Source organism: Nannospalax galili, unplaced genomic scaffold (assembly GCF_000622305.1).
Source record: "Nannospalax galili isolate Female #2095 unplaced genomic scaffold, S.galili_v1.0 scaffold768, whole genome shotgun sequence".
NCBI lineage: Eukaryota > Metazoa > Chordata > Mammalia > Rodentia > Spalacidae > Nannospalax > Nannospalax galili.
Genome location: NW_008360317.1, coordinates 5,459,694 through 5,471,845, shown reverse-complemented (window position 1 = coordinate 5,471,845; position 12,152 = coordinate 5,459,694). Strand labels below are relative to the sequence as shown.

Below are 12,152 nucleotides of genomic sequence, written 5' to 3'. Positions count from 1 at the left end.
GACATAAAGGACAGTTTTGCTCCTTGCCCTCCTAGGTCAACTAAGCTCCAGGGGACTATGAGCATCTCTCAAAATGTCCTGTAACTGTGGCAAGTCACCTTTCCTCTTGATCAAGGAGGCCATGGGTCCCCACCAGATGGACCTGAACCAGTGTCCAGTCTACAAAGAGTAGGGTCAACACAGAGGAAACATTTCTTCCTTGCTTCCAAGCGAAGCCAGCCATGGTCAATCAGGACCTTTGACTTATTTTCACATAGATGGAACTGGTAAAAGAAAGAAGCCAGGGGCTACCCCCAAGCCCATGTGACCCCTGAGGAACAGACCCTCAAACGACCTTAAGAGTAAAAATAAATTGGTTTATCTGGGTTAACTGTAGGGTCTTAAACACCAAAAAGGAAAGTATAACCAAAGATTAATAGGGTCAATATAATTTTTTAAGAGTCCATATGTATATAGCTAAAGGCTACATAACAAGAAACAATGCCAGATAGGAGATACCTTCCTTTGAGTTACTGGCCAGGGTGGCCCAAAAGACTCCCAGACAGTAGCCCAGCATAGAACTGGGAAAATAAAACAGCAGACCCCAATCTTATTTAAAGGAATATTGACAACTGATTGCTCCTAGATGAGGAACAGATGATCTTCCTAAAACAAGGATCTCTAGATAGGCTGACTAGATTCAGCAGACGAACAAGCACTGGGGAATGGCTGGGGGTACCAACAACACAGTTGACAGTAATAAGGATGACAGAGTATATGGGCTCCAGTGTGGGGGAGGGGGGAGGCTATGGAATGGTGCCATTTGGGAAGTGGGTATATAGATTAATAAGATTGTGTGGGATGTTCTGTATGATATACACACAAAAAAACAACAAAATTTTAAAAAGACATATTAGAGGAAAAAATGCTCAGATAGTAAGTACTTAACACATTTTACTTAATATTTTACCGGTCTTCTAGAAAGAAAGAGCGGTGGGGTATGTGCAGCGAAGTGGTAGGCAAGAGATCATCAACCTGAATTGTCTAGAATGTTTCTGGAGGGCCAAGCTCCCTTTTTCCTCATTTCGCACCCCAGTGTCTACCAGGGCCTCAACATCCTAACAGAAAATGAAATGGAGATCTTCTTTAAAGGGTAAAAACGCATTCAATTTTATAACTTACAGGGTTTATAGTGAGTTCAATATTGTATAGCTGTATTAATTCAACTATGAACCTGAAAATTTACAGCCACTTTTGAAAGAGCTGAATAATAAGGGAATATTGACAACTGATTGCTGCTAGATGAAGAAGAGCTGACCTTCCTAAAACAAGGAACTCTAGATAGGCTGAGTAGATTCAGCGGACGGAGAAGCACTGGGGAATGGATGGGGGTGCCAAAAACACAGTGGACAGTAACAGGGATGACAGAGTATATGGGCTCCAGTGGGGGAGTCTATGGGAGGGTGCCATTTAGAAAGTGGGTGTAGAGATGAATAAGATTTTTTGGGATACACACAAAAAAATCAACAAAAAAATATTTGAAGAGGAGGCATAAAAATTTACTTCATGTTAGGTGATAAACATTACCATTGAAATCTATCTGATGACTTTATATCCATGCTCAGATGCGGGATCTCAGAAAATAACCGACTGTGACTAGTAATAATCAGATATATGGAGATTAGAAATGCATGTGCAAACATATAAGTGTTAATTGCATTAAAAATGAATTTTTCTGTATGAAGCTGTGTATTTTAATAATGAAATGGAGATCTTTTTTAAATGTTAAAACCTCATTCAATTTTATGTCTTATAGGGTTTCTACTAAGTACAATATTGTATAACTGTATTAATTCAACTGTAAACAAAAAAAAAAAACCTAACTAGGACAGAAGGAGTCTCATCTCATGAGGTTGTACTATGGGCCTAGACTTAATCCACCAGAAGCAGCTCATTTGCAGACTGGCAAGATGGTGCTGGCTATAAGAAGACTTCACTTCCTTCCCACATGGGCATCTCCACAGGCTGCCTGAGTAACCTGCCTTGACATAGCAGCTGGACTCCTTGAGAGAGCAAGTCAGGCAGGAATCAATCAATCAATCAATCTAGTCTCATGAGTCATTTCACGTTACTACTGCTGTACTCTATTCCTTAGATACAGATAACCCAACCATGTATGGGCTAGGGCATGTCCCACAATTTGAAGGGAAGAATGCCTAAGAATTAAAGGAAAAGGGAGACAAAAATGAATGAGATGATGAAGAATCCCAGTAAAAGAAACTACCAAAAAATGGAAATGATAGGTTCACAAAATATATCTATAATGAAAAGTTCACAGGACAGATTTAAAAGCAAAATAGAGCTGACAGAGGAAAGGATCAGCAAACACAAAGATAGAATATGGATTATCCTATCAGGAAAAAAATTAGAAAAAAATTAATAGTACCCTAGTCACGTGCAACAATACTAAAATGACCAACATTTATGAAGGACAAATAAAAGGGAAAACCTCACATTTGGACCAACCTGCTGAAATAAGCAGACCATCTGAAAAATAACCAGGGAAGACAGTGACTGAAAAATATTAATCCTTTTTCTATAGCTAAACACATACTGTACCACATGCCATCATTTCACCTCTAAGCATTTAAGCAAAAGAGAGATAAAAACATGCCCACACAAACACTTGACTATCAACGTTCACAGCAGCTTTATTCATAATAGCTAGAACCCATATCAATAAATTTGAAGATGGACAATTTGTTGGTATGTCCACATAATGGAACACTACTCACCAATAAAAAACAACAGACATAGATGAAACTCGAAATCATTATGCTGAAAGAAGCAAGTCACAAGATAATGTTGACTATATATATATATATACAGTTATATATAGTTATATAACACCTAATATATATTTCTTTATATATAAAATTCAAAATAATTTCTAGTGACAAAAATCAGATTGGTGTGGGGCTGGAAAGATGGATCAAAAGTTAAGAGCACTAACTACTCTTGCAGAGGACCTGGGTTTGGTTCCCAGCACTCACATGGCAGCTAAGAACTGTCTGTAACACCAGTTCCAGAGGATATGACACCTTCCTTGGGCCTTTGTGTGTACTGCATGCACAGGTACACTTACATACAGGCAGACAGAACAGTCACACACATAAAATTTTTTAAAATATCAGATCAGTGATTAACAAGATAGCAGGTACGGAAAATATAGACTGGGCTGGGACATGGAGAATTTCTTCAGAATGAAAGGTATGCCTGCATGTTGACTGTGGTTGGTTCATGGTGGCATACAACTGTCAATGTTCAGAATTTCATGTGGATAAAGTTTATTGTGTCTATTATCAAGAATAATTATTAAGTTATTCCTTAATAAAGCTGACTTAAAAACAAAGAAGAACCAGAGGTGAAAAGTCACATATTACAACACACAAGGGGACAGTCATGTGAATGACAGCTGACATCACAGATTAAAAACAGGCACATGCCTTTAATCCCAGCACTAGGGAGGCAGAGGCAGGCAGATCTCTGTGAGTTCAAGGCCAGCCTGGTCTACATAGTGAGTTCCAGGACAGCTGGGACTACAGGGAGACCCTGTTTCAAAAAGACCAAAAAAAAAAAAAACCCCCAAAACAGAGGCTGAGTAACATCAGCAGCAAGTGATGTAGGAAGCCCACTGCTGCTTCCACTGGCAACGGGGACAACGACGTAACACAAACATGGTTCAGAAGCCATTCTGAGAACTCCAGAAGCCAGTCAGCAAGTCACAGCACAGGTAAGCTCCACGTCTAGGACCACTGAAATGGATAAGAAAGCTATTCACAGCTGTAGGTCGCTATGGTTCGGGTCAGACAATGCGCCTGGGAGCTCTTCAGCTTCGGTTCCAGCTATGCACAGATGGAATTTTTGACCCCTGACTCCTCCTTACCCCAGACCAGGGGTAGGAGGTTGGGGTGGTGGAGGCAGCTTCCAGGGTGCCCTGGGAGGGGGGCCGTGGCCGCCCTTCCCTCGGGATGGGTACAGGAGTCCGCACCACACTGCCTGCCCAGGGCTATGCCATACCGAGCTGCCATACTCTACAGAGCAGCGGCAGCTTCTGGGGGCCCGCTTCGGGTCTCCGTCCCCAGCTACCCAGGCTCCTACTCCAGGTCCCCCACGGGGTCCCAGCAGCAACTCAGCTACTCCCCAGGGCGGCAGCAGACCTACCCCCAGGGTTCTCCAAGGACATCTACACCATTTGGATCAGGGCATGGTAGAGAAAAAAGAATATCTAATGAGCTGGAAAGTTATTGCAAGCCTTCAATGCTTGAAGATCCTTGGGCTGGCCTAGAACCAGTATCTGTACGGGATATAAGCCAACAGTACAGCACTATGCAAACATTTACAGGCAAAAAAGGAAGATACTTTTGTTAACCTTTCTGACATTCAACAGGAACTTCATGTGTCAGGACATCTTGGACAGAACTCTTACGTAAATAAGTTGAACCCAAAGATGATGACTGAATAATTATTAGTAAGACCTTGGTATTTCTTACCATATCAAGTGTTGCTGATACTAGAGATAAGATAATTTGTAGTATTTAGCTCTCTGGGAGTCTGTACCACATTCAGAAGATCACAGTTTCCATATTTAACATTTCTTGTTATATAATGGACACTTGTCTTTGAATGTTTTTCCAATGTTTTTAAAATAAAACATTTTTGTGTTTCCAAAAAAAAAAAAAGAAAAAAGAAAAGCTGTTCACTTGTTCACTTTAGCCATCCACAGCTCCTTGAGACCAGTAGAAAAGGCCAACTTGTAGCTTCCCCTTGGGAGGGAAAGAAGTGAGGCATGTGCCCAACATTCCAGCCCTCCACTGTACTGCCTGAAGGACTTGATTCTGTCTCTTCAGAGCCTGAGAAGAAATCAGCACACCTTGGATACCTGAGGGCCTCTGAGAACAAAAGAAGATTCAGCAGCAGCATGCACAGCTCCACAGGACTGGGAGAAGGTGTTCAGGTTTTTTCCCTGGGAGGAAAGAGTGGAGCACGTGTCTAATATGTCTAATATTCTGGCATTCCAAAACACTATACAAGGCACTAATTTCTGTCTCACTAGAGTTTGGGCACTGAGAGAACTGATATGCCTTGGAGGCCTGAGGGCCACAAACAACAAAAAAATGAAGCAGCTTGTTCCAGGCTACAGCACTTACTGTACCACAGACAGACACCAGAAGGAGCAGAGAATAGGAGCTCCTAAAATATCTATCACACAAACAACAACAGCACAGCAAACCCCACTGGTTAGGAAATTGCACACAAAAACCCAGAGGGGGACTATCCCCTGCCCCAAATTTGAGTATCCCAGCATCTCTAGCCAGGCTGACTGACTGGTGAAGGAAGCTCTTCCATAAAGCCAGGCCATGAAAACTGGAGGAGGTGCTTATTTGCTTTGAACAGAAATCACAACAGAAAATTACAGAGCATATACAGAAATAGAAAAACATGGTCTAGTTAAAGAAAAAATTAACCCTAAAAATAAATTTATGAATTACTTGATAAAGAATTTAAAACAATCATCACAATCAGTGTTACACAAAGTACATATAAACAACTACATGAAATGAGGAAAATAATTTGCTAAATTTTCTATTCTCTATTTCCTTATTTTCTTTATACTATGAGCTTAACTTTCTCATTTTCTCAAACTAGAAACAGGGTTCTTTTTAATTGTAAATATTTGCAGCTGTGCATTCTTAACACATAATTGTTTACATGGTCCAAACGGTCCAAAACATGCAAAGAAGAAAATTCTGGGAAATTCGACCTTCACTTACTTGACAATACAGATTCACAGGGCTCATCTTCCTGTTATTGTCTGTAGGATCTATGGTGATGACTCATTCTTCATTACTAACATTGGCAATTTATCTCTATTGTTCTTGATCATTTTTCTAGAGATTTATCACTATTAATAGGTTTTTCAAAGAGCCAAATATTTGCTTTGTCAATTTCATATTTCACTTATGTCTTTTCTTATTTTTAAGTTTCCTTTATGTCCTGAGGCCAATTTCTCTTTTTTACAAAGCTAAAAACAGTACTGATTTAAGGCTTATGTTTTAATGTACACATTTACAGAACTTATAGTACTACTTTGACTTCATGTCGCAAATTTTGTGGTATCACTTTTTCTGCTAAGTTAAAAATATTTTCCATTTTTCCTCTTTCCCTTCTTTCTTTGGCCCTTAGGTTAGGAATGGTTTCGGTATTTTACCGTAGATTCCTAATCCAATTCTATTGCTGTCTGGAATATATTCTGCAAGATGCCAGTTTTAAGATTTTATTGAGTTTTTTTTTTTTTCATTGAGAAAATTCCTTTCAGCAGATAATACCAGAACAACTGGATATACACATGGAAAAAAGGCCAATACACACACACACACATCTAATTAATTCAAGAAGATCACAGAGCTAAATATGGTTTCTAAAATTAAACAGAAAAGCTTTTCAGTCTTGGGATAAGCAAAGATTTCTTAAGATACAGGAAGCCCTGTTCATTAAAGAAAAACTTGACAAAAGGACTTTACCAAAATTAAAATCTTCTGGTTATCAAAAAATACCATTAAGAAAATTAAAAACCAAACGAAAAACTGGAACAAAAATTTTAAAGATAATAAATTTATATAAAGCATTAATAGAATAATTCTAAAATGAGGGAAATACTACATAAAAGATATAACAATAACAAGTAAGTTCATAAAAAGGTACTCAACATATTAGGATATAAGAGAAACACAAATTGAAGCCATAATGAGACACAATTTCACACTGATTAGGATGAATATGTTTGGGGTCCGAAGAATTCCCTGAATTGACCACTCGGACATTAAGACTCAGGAGAACTTAACTACTTTATTGAGACTGACCGGCTGGGGACGCAGGCAGGCTCAGGAGCTGCACTGCGACCCAGAGCTGTGGAAACGCAGGCCAGCTGGGGCTACAGGAAGACCCTATCTCAAAAATACCCCTCAACCAAATTAAAAAAAAAAAAAAAAACCCTCTAAGTAGCTCACATGCCCATCAACAGGAGAATAAACAAATTGTAGTATCTCTCATCAAACCTAAAATAAGCTACTCATATGTACAATCACATGTCCATATCTCAAAAAATACAATTAATCAAAGTAACCATTTAGAGATTATATGCTGATTGTTATAAATTTATCTATACAATGTTTAGCAAGAAGGAAAACTGATCTGTGGTGATAAACTCAGGTAAAGTGAGTATGTGATAGAGGTTTAAATTAACTGGTGAGGTATACAGAAACTGTCTAGGGTGACATAAGTGCCCTACATCTTAACCAGAGTATTGATTAATGTAAAAGACATACTTACCAAAAGTCATCAAAGATATATACCTTTCCATGTATATAAACTTTATCTCAAAGGAAAAAAATTAAAAAAGCTTAAGAAAACTTCAAAGCCTTTTTTCTTTTTTTTGTTTTTTGGAGACAGGGTCTTCATGTAGCCCCAGCTGCCTTGAACTCACTACATAGAACCAGGCTGGCCTCAATCTCACAGAGATTACCTGCCTCTATGTTCAGAGTGCTGGGATTAAAGGCATTTGCTACGACACCTGACCTTAAAATGCTCTAAGCCAATTTTGTTTTTAATACTTAAGGGTTAATGAAACTTTTCTGTTTTAAAAGTAAAAACTTAAATGCTACCAAACTTATTAACACAAACAATGCTCTGAAGCTAAAACTTTCTTGGAAATGAAAAGCACTTCAATAGCACACTGTGGCCTGTTTCCACCTACTACAAACTGGCTTCATAATGCCATAAATGTCTTGAAACAGAATGACAACAAAACGAACATGCAGATAACTATAAAAAGGTAACAGGAAATGACAGAAAGTTCAAAATCTAGTAAAAGGAAGGCACTCTACCTGTTGGAAGAGGGATATAGATTCTTTTTTCTAGTCTCCTTCTCAAAGCTTCATCAATGTCCCATGGGAAATTAGTGGCAGCCAAGACCATCACCATTTTGGAAGGATCATCATTTTCTAAAGCTCCTCCAACTCCTAGAACAGTAAGCAGGGAAATGATTGCCAGTGTTTTATTATAGCCCTTTAAACTGTTTCACTCAGCTAATATTTCTAAATGTTAGCCACAATACCTGGTGGTAACCTCAGTGAGGAGAACTTCACAGTCTCTGTGACCTCTATACAATGGAAAAGCCAGACATTAACATATAACATAGCTACAAAACAAGGAAGCAAAGGAATCCACATAGTCTAGGTCACAACGTTTCAAATCCAAGACAAACCAATGAAAAATAACACATATTTCTTCTAAAGAAGAATTGGGCTCTATTCTATTCTTTAATTTTTTTCACTGTAAAATGCCTCAAAAATTTTAGTCTGGGGTTTAATTCATTTGGTTTTCTAAAGAAGTAATGAAAGCTAAGAGTTCACATTTACTTAATATTGTGTCATGGAATCAAAACTTTGAAAGACAGGTTATATTTCAATGATTTTATCTTTGAACGTTTACATGATTTGTGAAAACATAGCAAAGAGAAGAAAGTTAAAAATAAAAATCATGCCGGGCATGGTGGCATATGCCTTTAATCCCAGCACTTGGGAGGCAGAGGCAGGAGGATCTCTGTGAGTTCAAGGCCAGCCTGGTCTACATAGTGAGTTCCAGGACAGCTGGGGCTACAGCAAGACCCTGTCTCAAAAAGACCAAAAAAAAAAAAAAAAAGAATAAAAATCATGAAACATGGATGAAAACACTGCATAGTGTTAAAATGCTGGGATAAAAAAATCCAGGTTTCACCAGGCGTGGTTACGTACACCTTTTTAATCCCAGCGATCAGGAGGCAGAGGTAGGCAGATCTCTGTGAGTTCAAGGCCAGCCTGGTCTACAAAGTGAGTTCCAGGACAGCTGGGGCTACAGGAAGACCGTCTCAAAAAGACCAAAAAAAAAAAAAAAAAAAAAAAAAAAAAAAAAAAAAAAAAAAAAATTCCAGGTTTCACAACTAACTAACTCTGGACAATAGTGAAATATATAGTACATACATATAAAACTCACAACTTTATTGCTATGATGATCAAAGTAGTAGACTTAGAGCAACCCAGTTCAATATGCATTTTCTAAATAAATTATTGCTAAATTCCTTTTCAATTATTGTCACAAAAATATATTTCTTCAACTAATAATCAGCAGTCAAAAACACTGTACAGTGAAATTGTATTACATGATTTTCCCCCTCAATTTTAAACAGCTTATGTTTTACCCAATGCTTTTCCCCAAATAAAATATATTCCTTTCTTTCATATTTACATAAAAATAAAGTAGTAAATTGACTGCAGGAAAAGACTTTCGGTGCAAACATTATTTTGTCTTTTAGTGCCTGGCACCGTAAAACATACAATGTAAGTATTTGTTTTAAGCATCCATAGTTGGTGGACAATTTGAAATAATACACTCTGGATTATTTTTAAAGATTTTATTTTTCTTTTATGTGTATGAGTATTTTGTCTGCATATAAGTACATCACATGTGTGCAATGCCCACAGAGACCAGAAGAGGGTGTCAGATCCCATGGAACTATAGCTATGGATGGCTGTCAGCTACCAACTGGGTGCTGGGAACCAAACCTAGGTTTTCTACAAGAACAGCCAGTGTTCTTAACCACCGAGCCATCTTTCTTGTCCCTATACTCTGGGTATTTTAAACACATTTTAAATCTTTTCTCATGGTCTGCTTAAACTGCCTGTTGTGTTTCACACAACTACCAGAGGAAGCTACCTCTAGAAAGCAGCTCTGAGCTCCTAACTCCCTTCTATCTATGGCTCCTGAAATGCCTTTTCTTTTTTGTCTGGACAACTCTAGTCAATGTTTCAAAGCACTTGAGCTACCCTGTTCCACAACTTTCTTACCCCGATTACAGTGACTCCTATCATACTTTCATTGAACTCAAAATATTCTTCTACCACAGAAGAACCACTTACAGTGTAATTTTCTGATCACCTCCTCACCTCTCATGTAGCAGTGGGCCTCAAAGGTTTGAGTCTTAGAACCTTTTTACATTAAATTATTGAGTGCGCCAAAGAGATGTGTGTGTGTGTGTGTGTGTGTGTGTATGTTGTAATGAATATTTACTATTAGAAATTAAATAAAGGGCAGCTGGGGTGTTGACTCAGTGGTGCTCACCTATCAAGCACAAGGCTCTGGGTTCCAACCCCAACACAATCAATCAAACAATAACAAAAATATTCAAAATATTCACTATAAAGTGAGAATCTACGACTCATTAGGATAGATGACCAATTTTAAGAAAAATAAGTAAACTTTTCAAAACTTCTCAAAAATTATTAAGATTTCTAAACATGTTTCAATGCCTGTATAAATAAGAGAACAGCTAGACTCTCCCATCTGCTTCTATTTTGCATCTTTTACGACATTCCCGTATCTTGCAGACTCTGGAAAACTCCACCATATACTTGTGAGAGAACTAAAGTAAGAAACAGTAAACCATGTCTTGATACTATTATTAAAACAGTGCAGTCTTTGTAGACCATTTCAAAGGGTCTGACAGCTCCCAGGACTCTAGATCATACCTTTAGGGCCTTAGCTCTAATAGTAAACTCCCTGAAGTCCATGACAGTCCTTTTTCTCAGTAACATAGAACCTGGGCTGGTGTATGATTCAGTAAGTACTCAGTGTTTTTTGAATGTATGAACAAGTAGGTGGGTGAATAAGTGATTAAAAACACATTACAGCTGCCTTTTAATCCATTTACGAACTTTCAAAGCATAAATCTAAACAAAGTTCAAAAGGAATGACAATTCTAAGACAATCATTAAACATCAATTACCATCCATCTGAATGAGGAGTTCAGACTTGACTCTTCGACTTGCTTCATGTTCATCAGAGGTTCCTCTCCGACTACAGATAGAATCTATTTCATCAATGAAGATTGTGGTAGGGGCATAAAACCTAGCCTTTGGGAAGATATTTTAAAGTATCACTCAGTAATCTCACAAAACGATCTAATATTTTAAATAACATTGTTCTCATTTTAAAATATTGGCAAATATTCTGGTTTCTCTTCAGATTGTATAAATCTTTCAGCTTTTCAAATGACGGCAAATGAAAGCTGAAATTTCTCTCTACTGAAGTACCACCACCAGATAGTTACTGACACAGGCTAAATCAATTGCTCATTTCAGGAAAAAGATGTGTAAAAATAAAATGTATATGGTGGGTGAGGCTGGGTGATAAATACATAGAGATCCATTGTATTATTATTTCTAGTTTTATGCTGAGAAATTTCCATCATGAAAACAATTTTTCTTGAAAGCAATTTTAAATGAAAATCACTAATGACAGCTCAGTTTCTAGATGATTTTTAAAATGTGTATTAAAATACTCTGCTATACCATCAATGCACTAGACATCCAGAAATGCCAAACACTCACACATCCTAAAATCTATTTTCTCATTGGAGAGGATGTCAAAGGGTTGTCTTTCATCTCAAAGAGGAAGAAACACTGAGGATATGCCAAGTACCCCCACAAAACCCACCACCACAAGTATAGGCGCAACTGTTACAATAAAACTATACTGATAGAATCTATTTCATCATCTTTTAAAAGACTTCTAGGTGAATAGACCTGGATTGTTAGTCAGTATAGGCCCATTAAACAGTACTCTGAAATCCACATCCATCATCACTTACCATTTCAAATAACAGACGGACTAACTTCTCAGATTCACCTCTGTATTTAGATGTCAGTGTAGAAGAGGAGACATTGAAGAATGTTGTCCCACATTCGGTAGCAACAGCTTTAGCTAGCATGGTCTTACCAGTACCTGGAGGTCCAACCATCAGCACACCCTGAAATTTCAAAATGAATTAAATAATCTATCAGGTTAAAATATTTTTTCATAAGTTATCATGAACTGATAATGTTTAAGTACATAAAGATTTTCCATTAAAATATAAACTCAGTTGTCACAGCAAAATGGTGCACTTGGCAAAAGTATCATGAAAATCATTCAAATGTCTAAAATCAGAGGCAGTCAGCAATAAGTTAAAAAAGGGCTTGGACTGAGCAAGGTGTGGTGGTTCACACTGATAATCCTAGTACTTGAGGTGGAGGTGG

The 12,152-nt window shown here is 37.8% G+C and overlaps 1 protein-coding gene and 1 pseudogene across 9 annotated transcripts in view; one reads left to right on the top strand and one right to left on the bottom strand.

Annotated features, from left to right (window-relative positions):
* The window catches only part of Katnal1 (katanin catalytic subunit A1 like 1), a 115,492-nt gene that overhangs the window by 47,646 nt on the left and 55,694 nt on the right, over positions 1-12,152 (bottom strand). For 6 of the 9 annotated variants that reach the window (XM_029559624.1, XM_029559628.1, XM_029559623.1 and 3 more), the window contains exons 7-10: positions 11,726-11,884; positions 10,862-10,988; positions 8,156-8,200; positions 7,926-8,060 (exon numbers count right to left, since the gene is read on the bottom strand). In XM_029559624.1, the coding sequence (XP_029415484.1) occupies positions 7,926-8,060; positions 8,156-8,200; positions 10,862-10,988; positions 11,726-11,884 (466 nt within the window). Of the gene's footprint in view, positions 1-4,912; positions 5,006-7,925; positions 8,061-8,155; positions 8,201-10,861; positions 10,989-11,725; positions 11,885-12,152 lie in introns of those variants that run through there. The other 3 variants (XM_029559627.1, XM_008825045.3, XM_029559629.1) reach the window with 2 other exon arrangements.
* On the top strand, positions 3,887-4,522 carry LOC103727224 (annotated as a pseudogene).